The 20,599-nt window shown below is 36.4% G+C and overlaps 1 protein-coding gene across 2 annotated transcripts in view; it reads right to left on the reverse strand.

Moving 5' to 3' along the window:
* Nucleotides 1–20,599, reverse strand: part of LOC135842511 (bromodomain-containing protein 4-like) — an 88,064-nt gene that overhangs the window by 37,423 nt on the left and 30,042 nt on the right. For both annotated transcript variants that reach the window (XM_065360003.1, XM_065360002.1), the window contains exon 2: nt 9,197–9,329. In XM_065360003.1, coding sequence (XP_065216075.1) covers nt 9,197–9,329 — 133 coding nt within the window. The remainder of the gene's footprint in view (nt 1–9,196; nt 9,330–20,599) is intronic.

Below are 20,599 nucleotides of genomic sequence, written 5' to 3' on the forward strand. Positions count from 1 at the left end.
CACCTCAAAGAGAGTACATTTTCGAAAAAAATCGTGGTTTTTTCGCTCCTGTCACTACGCAACCTGTTTTGGGAAAAATGACTCTGGCTCATATCATAATATTTGAAATTCTGCGTCAATCTATGCTATTGTCGTCAAAATTCAAGACATTTTTTAGGGTTCTACTGAACGGTCAGTTATTTTTAAAAAAAAAAAAAAAAAAAAAGTTGAAAATTTGCAAATCGCTTATTTTTGGATAAATTCATATTTTGAAAATGTTTTTTTTTGGCAAATATTTCCCATCAATCATACTAAAATATTGAAAGACATCATTTCTGAAACTGGAGGAATGTTTTGGAACGCAGTGGTGCCAATTTTTGGATCATTTTTGCCAATTTCAAAAAATCGAAGAAAATGGCCAAAAACTCATGAAATTTTTACGATCCTCTTGAAAAAAATTCGAGCAAAATTTGAGCGGTGATTCGTGATCCGTGATTCGAATCATTTTTGGGCGATTTTATCCAACCCTGCCTGCGCAGAAAAATTACCTAAAATATTGAAGTACACTACTAGCGATTCTAGCGTGTTAATAAATTTGCCTACCTGGTTTGCCGTAAATACGCATACAATTTTTATTCGGCTAGGGTATACCTATTACTTCTATTACAATCTTGAATATGTAAATAAAAAGTGCATACTTCATGCTTGTATATCTTTTAATGTTTGAAGCGTTCAATAGATACCTATTTATATAATCATATTTTTTTAGTCCTTTTCCGATTTTTTTTGGCATCTCTTAGCAATTTTTTTAATACAACTTTCTGACGAGGGAGATATCCCAACTCTTTAGATCGACAGATCCTGCAAAATATACCACCACCCAAAATTTCAGGTACTTACGAGCATTTTTCGATTTTTGGTGAATTTTTGAAAATCAAATTTGGGCCCAAAATGGAAAAAAATTAGAATTTCATCAAACTAACCTAGAAAGCTGAAATTCGGTATATGCCCTATTTATGACCAAATAAATCGATTGGAAACGATTTCGAGTCATTTGAGAAATTAAATGAAAATCTGGAATTCTCGCTGTACCTAGATACCCTAATTGAAACGTGCTGAGTCGACTGGTAGTAGTTTCGAAAAGTTTCGGAAGCTCCAGCAGCATTTTAGAAATTTCAGATTTCTAAAAAATGCCATAGAGCATGCCCAAATTGATTTTGGCACGTATGCTCACGATTGGTGCTGTTTATAGTAACCCAATTGACCAATTACACACTATTTTTTTCCCAAATGAGTGTCTACCAGTTTGGAGCCATGTTTTTGTCCAGCGATCTTATGATTGAAAATTTGAGGTGATAAATTTTTCAGATTCAAAACATCGAAAAATATTATTAAATATTTTAAAAACTGGAGGAATATTTTGGAGTGCAGTAGTGCCAATTTTTTGGTCATTTCGTTAAATTCAATTCTAAAAAAATTGAGAAATGTATGTTAGTAAGTAGGCAGATAAGTAAGTAGGTAGGTAGGTAGGTACATATACACCCAGAACATTTTTTCGAGTTTTTGAAGTTGGCAAAAGTGGTCAAAAAATTGATATAACTTCACTCCTAAATATTTTTCCAATATCAGAAATTATATTTTTCTATGTTTGGCAACCCGAAAAAATGGACTTGGGTTTTGACGAAAATAGCTCAAGTCGACAAAAAATCTCAAATTCTATCTTTAGGAACTGGCCCATTTCTTCTTTTTTTCGAAAACGTCTCTTATTTTAGGGCTCACTTTTCTCCTCTTCTATAAAAATCTCCAGTGTTACTAATTTTTCTGAGTGACTTTCAACTCAAAATGAAGACTCTATCGACTTTGGTCAAAACGAAAACGGCATTTTTTTTCTTCGAGTGTTCCTTTTTACATGCACGAAATAAAAGCGAACATTTCATACGCGTGATATTTCTCTACTTCTCGTGTTTTTTTTTTTTACAATTGGTCCGAATTTGAACTTGTGTGTAGAGAGCCTGGTTTTTCTTTACTCAATACCATGTACTCGTATACTAAATTTCGCGTATATATGCGCAAATACAATCCAAAACGAGATACCGCGAGTATACGTATTTTCATAAAAAGAAACGTCTCATTCATTCGTTAGGTAGCTGTTCTTTCGTTCGGGTACACTAAAAATCAAGATTCCCGAGTCTTTTCAAAGAACAAGAAGTTATCTCACGAAAGAGAAAAAAATCGAAAAAAAGGAGAGAAAATAGTTGTAGAAGGAAAATAGTGCAAGAGTATAGAGAAATACACGAGGAAAAAATATACCATAAAGCATATTCCATGCTGCAGCTTCGTGGGTCGTACTGTGCTGGACATTCGAGCTGAATTGTAAGAAGATATTATCTTTTAATGCTTTCAATGTTTACTATTTCAGTCAGACGTTGCTAGATGTTTGGTCGAGAGCTCGGGTTTGTGGGAAAGTTTCCGCGTTAACCGCATTGTACGAGTATACGAACTGTATAGTATAGTATATGATGGACTTGGCTATTATAATGCCAGTTCAATTCAGATTTGTACCCGTTGTTCAACGGAGTAAAAAAAAAAAAGGGACCAGAAGTAAAACCTACGTTTTGCTTTTTTTCCTTCATCGTCGTTTTAAACCCGAGTCTTAAACTATTTACGAAAATCGTGTCTCGGATTTTTAAAGAACAAGTCTCGGAGAAGAGAAAAAATTTGGCGCACGCAGCGTTCCTGGTGCCAAGGTGAACGAACTAGTCACGTTGACTGGCATACGATATAAATTTTCGTCACGTTTCTAAAGGCAGCACACTATGAGCCAATTATTACTTTTACGCTCTCTTTTCCACCTTAATACATCTTTTATCGTCGCGCAAAATTGCTGGATATGTTGGCGAAACCGAAACCCGCCTTGAATAAGCTTTCAGCAAAGTAAATGGGTTATAAATCGTTACCACGAATGTTTCCCGCCGACTTCACCCCCTTTTCCTAGTAGTGTTCGCGGCGCTCGCTTTCTGGCTCGCTGTTCGACGACGACGACGACGCCTCGCTCGCGTACGGCACACTGGCGCGAAATTTACAATCGTAACGTAAACGTTAAAATAATAATCTCGTTAAAATAATACTCACTTCGGAGCAATGTTGGTTTTCGCACTTACCACATGCTTTTGTTAAGGTTCGTTTTCATTACGCTGCGCAAATGAATCAAAATTTTCGCAGAAAGAAATTTAAAAAGTCGTTAAAATACACACGCTTTTCTTACAGTTTATATAAGCTCTTTTCCGTTCTCGAGTTGCGAAATTATTACGTAAGAAAATATGGTCGGAGTTTGTTTGTTTTGGTTCTTTATTTCTTTCGTTTTTTTTTTAATTTTCGTTTTTTTCTTCTTTTTTTAAATGACTTATCTACACGTTGAATAGAAACTAAAACAATGATGGTTTATGTTTTGTAATAATAATAATAAAGCTTGTTTTTTATTTTATTTTTATGGTTGAATTAGAATGGAAAATCTACATTCTAATTGATAATTATGTCAACTTTTTTTTAAAAACCCAATTTGAGCAAAATAAGCGAAAATTCAAAATTTTTTCAAGTCAACTTAGAAAGCTGAAATTTGGTATTACCCATCCTATTTGTGATTATCGACTCACCCACCTTTTCCTTTTGACATAAGTGCCAATTTGACTGGAGAGAGTTTTAGCCCGTGTTGGAGTCTCCAGTAATTTTTTGAAAATTTCAACCCCCCCCCCCCCAAAAAAAACATAAAATCTGCCGAATAAACTTTGACACCTATACACGCGTCCAGTGCATGTGAGCGACTCACTCCATTTTTTCAAAATCCACTTATCCCAGTTCAGAACTGTAAGTAGATGTAAGTATTTTCAATTTTTAGCATTTTTTGATAGTAAACTGGAATTTTCATTACTGGATGCTCCACCTAAATTCAACAGCATGTTGAAATTAGGGTAAAAAATTCTCCAACTTGATTGAGTAACATTTTGAAAAAAATTCAAGTTTGAAAAATTAGCTGGATGCTCCAGAATTACTCAAAGCGGTTCGAAACCGTTTCCAAACGATTAAGATGGTCAAAAATATGGAATACGCCACATTTCGGCTTTCATTGGTTAATTTTGTGAAATTTTGATTTTTCTCTATTTTTGACCCTTTGATTTTCAAAAATTACCCAAAAATCAAAAAACGCCCTCGAGGATTTGGAATTTCGGTTGTTGATATTATATTTATTTTTGACTGCTTTTGAGCAAACAACTCAAAAAAAAGTTGCAATTTTTTCAGCAAATTAGTCTTTTTAATTTTACGTATCATGGTTCGATTTTTAGCGATTTTTTGAAATATGAAAATGCCATGTATTTTTTAGTTATGTTGGTCTTTATCAAAAGTGAAATATTTTCAAAATAAAGTAAGGTACCTAAATCAACACTTTTTCAGTAAAATTAATGATTTTTTTTCGGCCAAATCAAGTGTTATCCTTTCCAATCAAAATAAAGTGTCGATCAGAGTTTTGATTCTCTCAATTGATTATCAATACTGTTCTCGGAATCCTGAAAATTGATCAAGTCAGATGAAAACTTGGTTTCTATATTTTACCAGATACCAGAGTCAAAAAATCTGCCACTCTAGGTATTCCAGCCACTGTTGTCATGGCCAAATTCCGGAAACGAATTTATGAATGCTTTAAATAAGCCTTTATAATGGCGATGTAACTTTTTTACGAATTTAATTTTTTGGAGGCGCTAGATCAATTTCTTAAAGTGGTCAAATTTGTCAAAAAAAAAGTTATTGATTTTGAAAATAATTTAGTGGGGGGCCGCATAAAGATCACCTATACCCCCTGCCGATCCTCCGGGGCAACTTTTTTCTTAAAGGGGGAGTCCTGAAGAACATTTCTAGCCCTTGTCTTCAAAAAAAAAGTGGCCCTACTTACAAATTGCGGCCTTTTTGATTGACAGTCAGTCGAAATCGCGGATTTTGACTTGCACGGAATTTTTTAAACCATAAAAACGTAGATCGAAAGATCAGGCAAAATTTCATCACCTGTCAAAATTTCAAGTGCTAAAGTGCCTTTTTCGATTTTTGGTGAATTTTTGAAAATAAAATTCAGGCCAAAAATGAGGAGAAAAATCAAAATTTTACCAAATTGACCAAGAAAGCTAAAATTTGGGATATGCCCTATTTTCGACATGCCAAATCGATTGGAAACCGTTTCAAACCGTTTTGAGCAGTTCTGGAGCCTCCAGCAGATTTTTGAAACTCGAAATTTCCATAAAATTTCATCAAATGGAGATGGACAGCCGAAATTTACTCTGCAAACTAATTCCAATACGCTACGAAGTCAACTGCAGGTGGATTTCAAGTCGTTTTGGAGCCTCCAGCGACTTTTTGAAAATTACTGGAGCCTCCAGTAGATTTTTGAAACTTGAAATTTTTCCAAAATTTTATCAAACAGAGATGGAAAGCTGAAATTGATTAAACAATCTCGCAGAAGTGGAACTCTAAAGTGTGCTCTAAACAGTAAAAAATATAGATACACGATTCTATAATTATTTTTTGTACACATGTGTAAAATTACTTTGATTTTTTTCACTGTTCTGGGTAGATATACTTACTTGAAACTAAAATTTTTTCGAAATTGTGCAACCAATTTTGACAAAAATTTCAGGTAAGTACCTTATCAGTAATCTTAGAGAAAATTTGGAAGGTCTTGTGGTAATTTTTTTTAATCTGAACAAAAAATTCTAGAGTTTTAGGTACAAGTGCTTTGAAAAATCCAATTTTTTCAAATTCAGCCGTTTTTGGCTGAGTTGATCACTTCGAAAAATTTCTCCAATGTCTCCAAAATAAAAATTTGGGAATTGAATGTATGCCCTTGAAATATGGTTCTTTTGAGACGCCATTTGAGTGTTCATTTTTAGAATTCAATCACGACACCACATAGTAATAATAGTTTGTAAAATGTTACTTTTCATTCTGCAACACCCAGTATTACTATTTTCGAAAGAAAGTCAGATTATTGAATAATATTCCATCAGAATTCAGATGTTCGTTTACCAAACAAATTGAAACTAATGTGTCAACCTTGTGAAGTCGAGTTTTATTATTTCCCGTCGATCTGGAGTCTCCAAAGAAATTTTTGTCATCTCCATAGTCTTATTCTTCACCAATTTGAACCAAAAATCAAGTCAAGTTCTGCGATTACACTCAATTTTATTTCATCGGCTCCGTTCGATGGCCTGATAAACCATATCAAAAATTCAGTTTCGTAAATTTTTTCATTTTTTTTTTCAAAATTGAGGATGCAGGACCCACTGAGGGATGATATACAAAAATAAGTCGATATTTGAACATCAGCACTTTTTGAATTGCTTAGTAGGAATTGACCATCACAACACAGTTTTGTAATTTTTGCGTTTTTTCAAAAATGGGGGCAAGGGTCAACGAGTGGTCATTTCCGAAAAATGAATGGATACCCATTCAAAAAGAGTAGGTACAATTGAAAAATCAAAAACGACACATCTAATGTCATTTTAAATTGGTTAATTTTAACGTTACTTAAGGTAGAGTGAGTCGTTTTTCAACTTTTTTGAATTTTGATTGACCTTATAGCAAAACTTATGACCAAATAACTTCAATATGACACAAGAAAACTTTCAAATTTTTTAGTCAATGTTTGACCCCCTCCTCCCCCACAAGCTCAAAATTTTCAAAAAAATTTCAATTGTTTCAATTAAAAAAAAAAAATTTAGGTGGTCTTTTGATATATTTAGTAGGTACTTGGGTATTATCGCTTTCATGCCGTTGGAAGACTTCAAAGTTCATTTTTGCCAAATGCAGACGTTCTCAAAATATTTGTTTTTTCCTTTAAAATATGATAATTTTGTAATAAGCTCAAGGTAAACTTAGAATTTGAACAACTGATTTACATTTGCACGTGATAGTGAGCACTAACAGACCACCTGAGCTGAAAAAAAAAGAAATTTCGTTTTCGACAGATACAATTTTTTTTTAAATCTTCAAAAGTTTGAGCCTGAGCCGGGAGGAGAGTGAAGGACGGGGAGGGAGGGGGAGAGGTGGGAATGAGAAGAGGGGTTAAACGTTGATCAAAAAATTTGACATTTTTCCTGCATTTCATTGAGATCACCTACTCCCATGTTTTTTCAAAAACAACGTTCATAATTTTGTACCGTCAAAATTAATTTTTCAAAGTTGCAATTTTCTGACACTTTCATGAATGAAACGCGAATTTCACAAAGCTGATAAACACATTGTTCATTTAATCCGGATCTAAAAAGGTTAATTGTCGATTCAGATTCGGGTTCGGTTAATTGTATAAACGATGAAATCGAAAATAGAAAATATCTCGACGATGTATAAAAACGTTATTCTATGTAACGTCAACGCGATGATTTGTATAAGCTTTTCTATGTATAGTACAGTATAAGTATTTATATCGTATCAAAGACGATATTTCATCAAAAAGGTTACTCGTGCGGAAAAGCGAATCAAAGGAGTGGCTTCTTGTATATGAAAACGGCGTAAGAATTCCGAATAAAAATAATAATACGTCAGTCACTTATCAATGATGAAACTCTCTCTTCTTATATCTCGATAACGTCCGACGTATTTGCCAAGGTTTTCAACTTTCCTTTTCTCGGCGAATAACGTGAAGGAAAAAAAAAGTATATATTTTACCACAACTGAATATATTTTTACTTACACCGTTCGTTCTCGTAAATATCGAAAACGTGTCAAACTTTCTAGCTTTATTTTTCTTTCTTTTTTTCGTTTCCTCCTTGTCGTGTGGCAAGTTTTTGAACAACTTTGGTAATTTAATATTTGTACGAAAATGAAACAAGTGTCTTTTCTACGGTACATTTATTAGTTTTTCAATGGTAGAAAATTCTCAGATTTAACGAGTTTTACACGCGCCTCATCGTGTAATGAAACACCGCGTATCATGTGTATACCTACTCGATATAGTCTCTTTTTTGGTATAGGATGTGAGATAGACGCGGATAGAGATAGATACCCTTACACAAAGGGTTCATGAAAATTTCACCTCCTACACGTCGACGTATCGGCCTTCTCTGATTCCATGCTTTGCTTTCGTGTTGCGAATGCTGACGATGATGACGATACAAAGTATATAGGTAGGTACTTAAAACATACATAGGACCCTGTATACGTCGATATACGAGTATTTTGCTTATGTAAAAGGGTCAGGTATTTTGAAAATTTTACTAGGTTGGAAAGTCTCCGGTAGGTGTAAATGTTTTGACCGCGGTATGTTCGGTTTTCTCGCGTTCGTTGAGTTGGGGTGTTTGGAAACACCTTTTTCAATGAAGCGGTGTTGCCAGATTATTGAGGTAAATTTTGGCTTGCTGAGAGTATGCAAATCGTAGATGTATCTATACTTCAGGTTTTTGACAATTTACTATTCGTGTATTCTTTTTTGGACAGATTTCAAGGTCAAATTTTAAAATAAATGTTCATCTGGAGCCCAAGAAAGCTCGTATTGAATTTTTACTCTCCAAATTCGTTTTTTAAGCTAAGTCAACTTCTTACAAAAAAAAGCAAAAAGCACATATCCTATTAAAGCCCTTTTTGGGAATACACGAAAACTTAAACTTTCATTCATCAGTTCAACTCCCAATCCAAACACGAAATGAATGGGGAAAAAAATGTCGCCAACACTTCGCGAGTAAGTTTCACCTTGAAATACGCCAACGTCTTACGTGTACATTGCTATTTTCGCCAAAGGAGAATAAAATGAAATTTCGTCAACGCCGAATTAGATTAACATTTAGTAGATTTTCTCTGAGCAGTCTCCGAGGATTACAGAGAAAACTTTCCAGTTTTGGTACTGTAAAAGAAAATTTTTCAAAGACGAGATGAGAAATCTCGCTCCCTTTTGTGTACCTATCAAACTATGTATCTAGTATCGTTTCTATGTCTATATGTACTTTTACTTTCGGCACGAATTATTTGATGGTAAATATCCGAAGGTAAATGGAACAAGGTGGGCGGTTTATAGAATCTATATCTAAGAGTTATTAATAGAATATATGTCCGAAGAACGATGATGAAAATATACGAAGATGTTATTCGGGTTATTTAAGGATGAAATATCGAATATCGTCGATATACCTAAAGCTCCCCCATAATCTATAGGTATGTTTACGATGATATCAAAACTTACCTATCTTCTTCTTCGTAATCGTTAACGTCGTCGACGTCGTGCTCTCTATACATTCCATATTCTTTTTGTAATTCGGTAATATAAGAGGATTGTCTTTCACTTCCGTTATAATTTCTTCCGACGTTGTAACCATCTGAAAATAAAAATAGGTACTAAAATTAGTCAATCAAATATTTTATGGGGGAATATTTTATAAACTGAAACATTAAAATCATAGTTTAGTTTATGATTATTAAATCACGCTCTGGAGCATGGAGGCTCCACCAAGGCTTTGGATTCTCCAGTTTGAATCAGTAAAAATGGATTTTAAAATTATTTGTACCTTAAATTGATTGAAGGGGACATCAAAATTAATCCGAGTTGAAGCTGAATTTTATTGGTGGGCTTTTGAATGCAATAAATTATTAAAAACTGAAAAATCCTAAAATTCTCTGGACGCTTTAAATTAGGTTGAAACTACAATCAATTTATTTTAGAGGTCAAAAATAGGGTATAAAATGAATCTCAGCTTTTTACCCCAACTTGATTAATTTTTAGTGGAAAATGGGCCTTTTGTGATGAGCGGATATGCCCTGACCGCCTACGCGTTGCTTAATGTAATTTCCCCTCAACGCAGTTTTATGATCTTGCCGGCCTTAGGCAAGATTATGCGAATCTTACTGTAGGGGCGTGATCAAGGCTATCGTGCGACAATTCTGTCGAAGCAGAGGCTTAGCTCCTGCTTCGTATTCTCTAGAAAAATCAGTCTTAAAAGTAACGAGTTCGCGATAGTTCCTCTTAAGCTCACCTAACCAGCTAAATAGATGACCAGGGAGCCCTGCCTAGGCTCTCTGGAAGTCAAACATTGAAGTACCCATCTCTGGATGGTGATTTTGAACTTATAACGTGTCCGTTGTTAATTTCCTGCGTACGGATATGGTACTATTTTATATAACGCGATCGTCGTTAATTTCCCGCGTACGATCGTGGTACTTTTTTAGTCACTGGTATTGATTTATCCGGAAATCATACCTTTGTCTCTACAAAAATGGATCTCCGACCCAGACCTGCCGAAGCGACTATTATTGGGGTCGCCAGGGAGAGGCAGGCAATGTGAACATGCAAAACAGAAGTGTACTCAGACCAACCTAGGTAATCGTGTATCCTTTTATTCAGGGTTACGTGCACCCTTAATTTATCTAATTACGTTAAAATTATATCTTACGTAATTGTATTAATTGGTAGATGACGATGTGTTAATCATTTACCAATTGATCTATTTGTACCTTAGAAGCTGTTGTAATTTGCCTATATGTGTACTTTAATTTATCCCCTAAACCAATCTTCCGAGCCTAGCTTGCTAGCTCGCGTGCGTTGTACTTTGCCGCCTAATCTTGGCCGGTTAGGCATGCCATTGTATCGTCATGGCAAAACAGAATAATTTACGTTTTGACCCTTTATAAATTGTTTGGTATAATCTGCTCATTTTTGTATATATTTCTTGATTAAAATAATTGTACATAAATGCTCCTTTCGTTATCATTACATCGAACCCTAAAAGGTAACTAAAGGATTGTTCTTAAGTGAATAGTGTAGTTTGATTGACTAAAGTCTCTCCATCTTGAGCTAAGCAGGCGTCTACACAAAATTATAGGAATTTCTCTCATACTCGATAAATATCACAATCACTACCATAACTAGTCTTTCTCCTCTATACTATTACATTTTGGCGCCCAAAGCGTGAGGCATATGCTTTGACTTACGTATTCTTGTGAAATTAGGGAGGCCTACATTAAGCAATTGATGCTAACGTGTGTCTTTTGTGTAGGCCGCACTTTCATTGATTTTCATGAGTTATTTTATTCACAGAGAATGAAAGCACTCTCTTTTATCCCGGATGGGTTGTCTCCTAAGTGAATAATTTACACGTGAAAATCTTTGGTTTTTCTCTATAGGGAGGCCTACATTAAGCGATTGATGCTAACGTGTGTCTTTCGTGTAGGCCGCACTTTCATTGAGTCTCATGAAGTTATCTTCGTGAGATTCTTTGGTTTTTCTCTTCACCTGAAATGCGTAAGACCCAAAGTCATAGGCCTAGATGCGCGAATCCATCCTAAATTATTCCTTTCCTGAATCCTAATCGCCTCTGAACCCAAAAAGTTCCCTAAGAACACGTTCAAGACGATTTCCTATCCTTGTAACAAGTCCAAGAATTTTCTAGATTTCTTGGCACGCAAAATTTATTCTTTCCAACACGTTTGATCATTTTTTGAACGGAAAAAGCTCGGAAAAATGAGCACAGTTCAATACAAAATTAACTCTTTATACTAGTTCGTTTCGAAGTTCTGTTTAAATTCATATGAGCTAGGTCTAAATTATAAAAACTGTCGTTTTTTGAACAATTCTGTGGAGAATATTTCGACACATTGCTGGCAAAGAGGAATTTATCTGCGCCACAGTGAATCGAAATATTTTCGAATCTGTCGTGAAATACATCCTAGCGAAGATTCGGAAATAATAATGGTAATTGGGCGAGATTTCATTTGTGACCCTTTTCGCCGAAATGGCATTAGGCTAACGAGTGATTTCAAACTCGAAAACCAGACTGGGAAAAATTTCAATCTTGACCACATTCGCCGAAATGGCATATGGTCTATGAGCGATTTTAATCTCATAAAAAATATCTGCAAAATCGAGGTATTGCTCACGTTTTGCTCAATAAAACGATAACCCAAAATATTCCCGCCCAATACAGTGTGTAGTACTTTCGAAAAATGGAAAGTTTCGAAATATTATCCACTGAAAGATTCCATTTGACAGTTATTTTTCAGACGTGGAATTTGATCTGCTCAAGTAGAATCGGATTCGTCTTTACTTAGCCTAGGTTAGAATATTTGCCCCTAATAGCTCTCAACCAATGCTCTTTGTTTCGTAATTTTCTTCGGAAAAGGATGAAACATCATAGCATGAGGTATTGATATTATCACAAGCATTTTTCTCCCTAAAAACGAGAGTTATGCAACCTGATAATACCAAGTAATTTATTTAACTTTAGTTAAAGTACCACCAGGCATTTGTTGTGTTGAAATTTCGTGATCAAAAATGAAATTTCAGGGCAATGAAAACCTGTACAAATTGTTTAAGGATCATTTTAATACATTTATGAGAGACTTAAAAGAGATGTTACATGTCCAAATTGACTATTTTCATGTAGTCTGGCGCCTGACGTGGTATGAACCCCTTTCGGAAAAATTCATACATGTCACCTCTCTTAGAAGTCAGAATATTTGCTATTGAATTCCGAAAAAGTGAAAAAATGATGCCTTTAAACAATATACCCAGCCCTATAATCTAGTCAGCTTTTTAAGCTAGTTATTTTATAAGTTTTCAAGCAATACTTTTCGTTTCTGGATTTTCAAAAAAAGCATGCATACGAAAATGTAGAGATGACAAGTATTGAACAAAGGTATTATTTGAGAATTCGTTTCTATTTGGGAATTCGTTTCTGAACAATTACGAGACGAAAATCAAGTAATACTCTGTATGTATTTGTTTTTCAGGATCCCACCTTCTAAATTCATTTATTTTTCGAAATTATCTCGCACTTTTCAGGTGCAAATTCCAAAATTCGTTCCCGAAAACGCAAAATTTGAGAGACAAAATTTTACAGTGTCTGTGATCTTTCAAAATTTTTTCAAAGCGAGTTCGTTTTAGGCTAAAAGAACCATGTTTTCGAGTATTTTTTCCATTCTTAGAGCTAAAATTCTACATCATGGTACATCCATTTGAAGCGGATGTAACCAAGGCCAAATTCAACTTGAAAACAACTTCAAGGATTTTCTTCTCGCTTTGAGCTATAAAATTAATTAGTATTCAAGGATTTTTCTCTCGCCTTGGGTAATAAAATTTTGCAAAACAACGCTATAAATCCTAAGCTGACAAAAATCTCTCGCTTAGGACTATTAAATCTGTCATTTTGGCCATGATCTTAACATTGCGCCAAGGCTAAAGCCATCTTAAATTCGCCATTAAATCCGCCAAAATAACATGCTCAAAGGATGCCGCTATGTCGTCTTAAAATTTCAAGGCTTTTCTCACTCGCATCTGGCTATAAAATCTTATTTTTTAGCCTTCAGCCAAGGCCAAAATCGTTATAAAAATCCGCCCAATATTTCAATCAAAGAAGCCGAAATTACTCTATAAAATTTGACAAGGTCTTTTTTCTCGCTTTTGGTTATAAAATATATTTAAATCGCCAATTTTATAGCTTTGTTTTTAGCGAAATGGAGCTATAAAATTATTCCTCCCATTTAAACTGAGTATAATAAAATCTGTTTGTCAGGCCATAAATCCATCTGCATTGATTTTTACGAGGTCCAAAATCATTTTACATCATCGACCAAGGTCTAAATCGCCGTAATTTCGGAATACATGCGGCGAAATTCAAAGAGAATACTCGGAGAATTACACCTCCCTTACCCCACCGCCTCCCAGGCAATTTTTATGTAAAAATTAATAGTTCTGTTTGTCAAGTTTAGATGACCACAGGTACGAAAAGCGATGCTGAAATATTGATTTATTTTACGACCATATTTTCGGAGATGAAAGGACAATGCCGACCCCTCAAGGTCCGACTTGGTAACCCCACCTCTGAAGATGGAAAATAGCGCCAATACCACGGCCATTCCCCACCAACGCTTCTAATTTTCGTGGTCAAGTTCAACTCAGAATCTGATCTGGAGATTAGTGTGTGCAACGCTCCTGTGACCAGTGAAACTCTCTTCTTGACTTACATGTTCACTCCACCAGCTCTAAACACTCGCAGTAGGGTAAGCAAATCTAATAATTTTTTCAAAGCTTTAGATTTTGATCGGATTAACTCTTGTAAAAAATCAATCGCAAATATGGACAAAAATGGTAAAAACGTCCAAGACAATGACTCTTCGTTCACCAGTATTCAATCGCATGACAACGATAAGAATGGTTCATCTGACGATGAAAACACCTCCTTGCCATTGTCAGACGAGGGAATTGATACTCAATTCACCCCGCCATTTAATTACGACCATCTAAAAGATACTACTGATGCCGAAGTGTACAAGATATTCAGAAAAACCTGGGACTGGAATCAAAAAATCCAAACCGAAGTTCGAGCCAATCATGATGAGATCAAAACGGAACTGGCAAATACCAACCAATTAATAACCACCATTGAAAATGTCACTAAATCGGCCAATAACAAGGTTGAGCAAATTGCTATAAGATCCGAGAATACCATGCGAACTACAACTGCATGGTATGAAGAATTGACTCAAAAATTGAATTCCACCCATATCTCGATCAACGAAACCAAGAATAAGATCTTCGAAAATAAATCCGAAATCAAGAATATCTCTGAGGCAATTACTCAGATGAAAAATGATACGAGAATGCGTGATGAAGGATGTACAAAAGTTATCGAGGAAATCAATTTAATCAAGGACACAATTCGGAGAACTCCTTTCTCTAGCCCACCTTCGAAGCCAAAACCATTTATTGTCGATGCTGGATCAGTCAAAAATTCAGGTGTCTGTTTCGATGACGATCAACTATTCTTTCCCCACGAATTCCTGGAGGAATTTGATGGATATTTTGAAGAAACTAACATTACTGAAAGACATAAAATTTTGGCATTCAAGGGAGTCATTTCCACATCCGATAAATCGTCATTTTTAGAAAACGTTCGTGGTGTTGAAAAATACCAGGAAATAAAAGACAGATTCCTTGAATACTACTGGGATCGTAGAGCCCAGAACGAAGCAATGAAATACTGTCGGTATAAATTCATCTATACCAACGATGAAAAGGATATGGTAAATCAAATGACTAGATGGGCTAGGACGTTGAGGCAACGCCAATACGCCAATGATTCGGAGATTATAGACATCCTAATCGGAAAAACTCCTAGGGAATACCACCAACAACTCAAAGAAGATGGCCAATCCCTGGAACGATTCCTTCGAAAATTGAACCAGCTCACTAAACTCCAACGTGACCCTGATAATGAAGTCCCCATTCAATTTCGTCGAGGTAATAAAAGATTATATGACGATAGCAATAACTTGACTCCTTCAAAACCACGCTATACCTCCAATCAACCACCTAAAGAAGACCAATTGCAGACTCTCGCCAAATTATTCTATCAGAAAGCGAAGTCTAACACCAACCAGAATTACGATCATACACCGCTCCAATCCGATAATCATCAAAATGGACCGAAAAATTCAACAACTTATCCTTCAAAAGATAAGTCAGACAAAAGGGATCTGGATCAATCCACCCCTCCGCATACTAAAACTCCGCTGAATCAGAATACTACTTCTTATCCGAAACCATTTAATATCGACAATAAAGGAAATCTCATTATGAAAAGACCTAATTCGAGATTTCCACCTCAAACCCAAGTAGCTCCGGTTCAAACAGTTCAATTTGATGAGGAAAAGAACGAGTACGTTGTAATTCAAACTCCGCAAGAAGATCTACACGAGCAAGTAGCGATATGCAATATGCTAAACACCATGTTTCCCGACGACACTAACGATCTAGATGTCCAAACTATCACCGCTGCTGTTCAAATGTTAACAGCAAAATCCTTATCGGATGAATATGATGAAGAAAAATCGGCGTCGGGAAACGAGAATCACTAGGTAGCCGTGGGGCACCGCCTAGTGCTATGAGAGCCCCAAATGAACCATCCTTAGACAACTTTATCTGGGTCGGCGATGGAATTTCCCACTACATGGCCAGAGGAGAAGTCTCATTTGCTGCTGACCTCCCGAACTACCTACGTGATCAAATTGCATTGGAAGAACTGCTCCGTAGACTATCAAAAGCAAAATTCCCAGTTAACTCAGAATTTATACTATCTGCTGCTCAACTCGAGTTAAATTACTCAAGAAAACCATACCACGTTATCCAGCAACAACTGAGCGATGTAATTGACTACCTGCTCGCCACTGGCGCGAAAAGCATAATATTGCTATTTCCATTAGTTAAACCAAGAGGAGAAGGAGACTTCGACATTAAATTACATCGTTACATGGATTTTAAGAACATGTTCTTACATATAGCAGCTGACCCTAGGGTCATTTTTTGGAGAACACCATCGATGAAATTTCTGAAAACTGAGAGAATGCAGAATGCGGAAAGATGTTATCTACGACCACAGATAGGACGAAATAATGAAGTCCTACCCGACCTACAGAAATTCCACTATATTTCATCGTTACGTCGATACTTTCCATCCATAACGGAGTACCGCGATGTACGTAATTGCATTATGTCATCGCTTTGTCATTTCGACAAATTTGTAGAAAAAATGAAAAAATTGAATCTTCGTAACATTGAAATAATACCAGAAGAAGAAGAGGATCAAGTAGTACCTACCACCTCTAACGAGAAACGTGAAGAAATCGAAGAACAGGTGGAAGTTATGCAAATTACATCCTGCAAAGAAACACCTGCATTCGATAATATTAATTCGCCAATGAATCAGAGTCTAGGCGACCTATTACTCGCCAAGCTAAATGAACGAAAAACGTTTCCTTCCGTTGGAAATAAAAGAAAACGAGAATGGAAGAAAACACAAAAAACAAATAAAAATGTTCATTACATCGATGCCATAGACAACGCGTCAGTCGCACTCGAAGAACCTGATTCATCGACCTCTTCTCAACTGGTTACGGAAAACACCGACAATCCTGCCTGCGTCATCCCTGTGCTCATCGGTGCTAGAAAAGTTGCCTTACAACTGGACTCAGGGGCACTTCCTAATGTAATGACTCGAGCAATCGTAAAAACATTCATTGAGGAGGCCCCTGGATGGATAAAATTCATCAAGTTAAAACGCAAAGTGCAGCTTAAATTAGCTGATAACTCGTTAATTCGTGCAGCTACCCATATCGTTGAAATTCAAATGATTTTGGGCGATAAAGAAATAAAGGTACCTTTCTACATTATTGACGCACCTGGCCAGACATTCATTCTAGGTAGGATATCAATGGATTACCTAAGAATGACATTGAATGTACACGATCGAGTAGCAGAGTGCAATCCGTCCTTTTGTGATAAATTTTCGATCTCATTTATGCACCCAGACGAATTTCAAAATGCTCTAACTGTCTTTGCTTTGGAAGCTACTTTTGAAGACGAAGATGGTTCTCATTACGATATATCTGATGACATGTCAGAAACGAAATATACTATTGCCGAGCAGGAGATTTTCGATGAAAGAAAACTTGCACAACAGACCTTTATTGAAAATTTACGCAACGATCTTCGAAATGCAGCGAATAAAGATCGAATCACACAGGAACAGGCTAACGAAGCATTTGATAGACTCCAGATATTCGAAGATATTTTTGACCTAAACCCTGGTAAATACTCTGGGGCAAAAGTCAAATTTAACTTTGAGGGCGATGAACATCTTAAGCCCTGGAGAGGTGAAAAATTCCGCCCGAGCAAAAAACTATTACCTGCGTTACGAAAAGCGATCATTAAAATGCTAGCTCTCGGAATTATTCGTCACTCCCACTCATGTTACATCAATACTCTCGCTCCTGTTGTGAAAAAGAACGGAGATATACGCCTCTGTCCCGACGCAGACGAACTCAATAAATACCTGATCAATGTACTCACCGAGCCGAATACAATCGCCAGCATGTTATACGATAACGCTGGCGATATATTTTTCTGTACTCTGGACTTTACCGCCGGATTTTGGCAACTCGTACTTGAAAATGAGTCCCGAAAATTTACTGCATTTCAAGTTGAAGGCCAAGTGTACGAGTTTACCAGACTCCCATATGGACTGAAGATTTCTTCGGGAGAATTCGTCCATATGATAAACCAAGTTATTGAAAATGAAGACGGAATTACAAAATACGTCGACGATATAAAAGTCTCAGGTACCACTTTTGAAGAAACTCTAGAAAGGCTCGAAAAAGTTTTCAACCTAATTCGATTACACGGTTTGAAACTTAACCCGACTAAGACCCAATTTTTCCGCGACAGTGCAGATCATCTAGGTTTTATCATTTCCGACCTAGGAATTGGTAAACAGAGCGAAAAGATCAAAAAGCTCGATGACTTTGAGAAAAAGCACACAAAACGCGGAAAATTCTCGATTAAGACTAAAAATGATATTCTAGCTCTGATTGGACACACTGGATTGTATTGTGATTTTATCCCGGAATACTCCCAGATCGTGAATCCAATCTACAACCTAACGAAAGGTGATGTGCCAGTAGAGTGGACAGAAGTCCAACAAAACGCCTTTGAAAAACTTAAAGAAGAATATCGAAAAGACTTCAAATTAAGACAAGCTCCGAAGTCAGGCGACCTCTACTTGGACACAAAGCTATCAGAAAGCGCTATGAATGGTGTTCTATTTTACATGGAAAATGACGAAAAACGTATCATCTTATTCGTCTCCATCGCATTTAAAGAACACCAGAAAAACTTCACTCTTTTCGACCGTGAGACCATGTGCCTGGTAAAATGCGTCCAGAAACTACAAATTTGGCTTCATGGTCGAAGAGTTCATGTAAGGTCCAATTTACTACCCATTATCAATCGCTTTCGAGAGATTGCACAAACACATCGCAAAGCAGCTCATTGGATTACTGTCCTGAACTGCTATGACCTTATCTATGACATGACCTTATCCAACAACGCGCTGTACAGGATTAAAGCACCTGAGCTAGAAATCAATAACATCAGTACTCAAACACCTGTACTACCCGACGAAGTTATATGTGATCCTGATATTATTTACGACGCTGAAGAACGCTCACTTGAATCAGACGAGGTACTATTATCATCTGATAAAGAGTTCGCCTCTGACCCAAACTCCGCTGTTCAATCACAAGCTCGAGAGACAGAGGAGCCTGAATTTGAAACCGCCATTGAACCATTCGAACTCAAATTTTTGGCAGAAAACATCCCTGAACTACATCAACGCCTTAGGAATATCTCGCATTATCAACAAAACAGCCAGATGTGCAAACGTCTTGTGGAAATTCTTGAAGAGAAAATTCCACCTAATAATAAAAAACAACGAGATATCCAGAAAAATAAGCTTTCTAAATTCGCTGTTTGCAAATACGCTTCAGGTGATAAAATTCTCCACCGAAAACTTGAATATGGTTCTCTAGTACCCTGTCTGCCAGATGAGCTCTTCTACGACACGGTTGATTACTTACACTGCGCCTATGGACATATAGGGGCTGCCAAGCTCGATGTTATATTTCGATGAATATACTATCATGTTAATTCACTCGCCTACATCCGAGACATATGCAACATGTGCATCATTTGTAAAGTTAATAAAAACTATGCAAATCATAAGACCATCGAATATGCGCAGATTGAAGCATACGGTCTCGCTGATGTACTATCCGTCGATTTATATGGCCCCCTACCTGCCATGAAAAACGACCCAAAATACCTTTTGGTCGTCAAGGACGTGTTTACAAATCGAACGTGGCTTCGTACACTTTTCAACATCAAGAAAAAATCGATTTGTCAACAAATGACCACCGTTATTCTTGACATCGAACAACATCAAGTAAAAATCAGGAAAATCATCACTGATAATGGTTCCCAATTCATCTCGCAATCATGGTATAATTTACTTGAGTCATTCAACATCCAAGTGGCTCATACTAACGCCTACAATCCTCAATCGTCATCGGTTGAGAGGACTATGCGCTGTATAGGTGACAAATTGAGAGTGAAAATTAATAAAACATTTGATCCGCTACGTTCACATTCTGATTGGCAAGATTTAATCATCGAAATTGAAAATGAATTAAATAATACGCCTACATCCTTTGGCTTCAAACCCAACGAAGCCTGGGGCATGACAGATCCAATCAGTTTGCTATTTCCTCACGAAACAACAAAGTTCAACTTTGAAAAAGAACTCACTAAAATTCATGACAAGTTAGCAAAACGTGAATTACCCTCTACCACGTCAGAAATATGCCTACGAGAAGAATTAAACCCAGATGTAGATCTCGTATTTGATACCGACGGTTATGTACGCGTTACAGCCGACGGTGCCTGTTCCAAAAATGGAGATATAAATGCTGTGGCTGGTATAGGCATTTGTTTTGCACCTGATTCTGTCATGAATATCTCTGAACGTATTACACACTCTCAATACCCACTCTCAAATAACCTAGCTGAGCTCGTCGCAATACGCACAGCTCTCGAAATCCTCAGAAAAAATGAAATAAAAAAGACAAAAATACTGAGTGATTCGAACTACGCCATTAAAGCGCTCAATAACACCTGTTCTTTCTGGCAAACCAATAACTGGAAAAATTCGCGTAATAAGCCTGTTCATCACGAACACCTATTTAAGGAAATTTTGGAACTAAA

This window comes from Planococcus citri, chromosome 4 (genome assembly GCF_950023065.1).
Source record: "Planococcus citri chromosome 4, ihPlaCitr1.1, whole genome shotgun sequence".
Classification (NCBI taxonomy): domain Eukaryota; kingdom Metazoa; phylum Arthropoda; class Insecta; order Hemiptera; family Pseudococcidae; genus Planococcus; species Planococcus citri.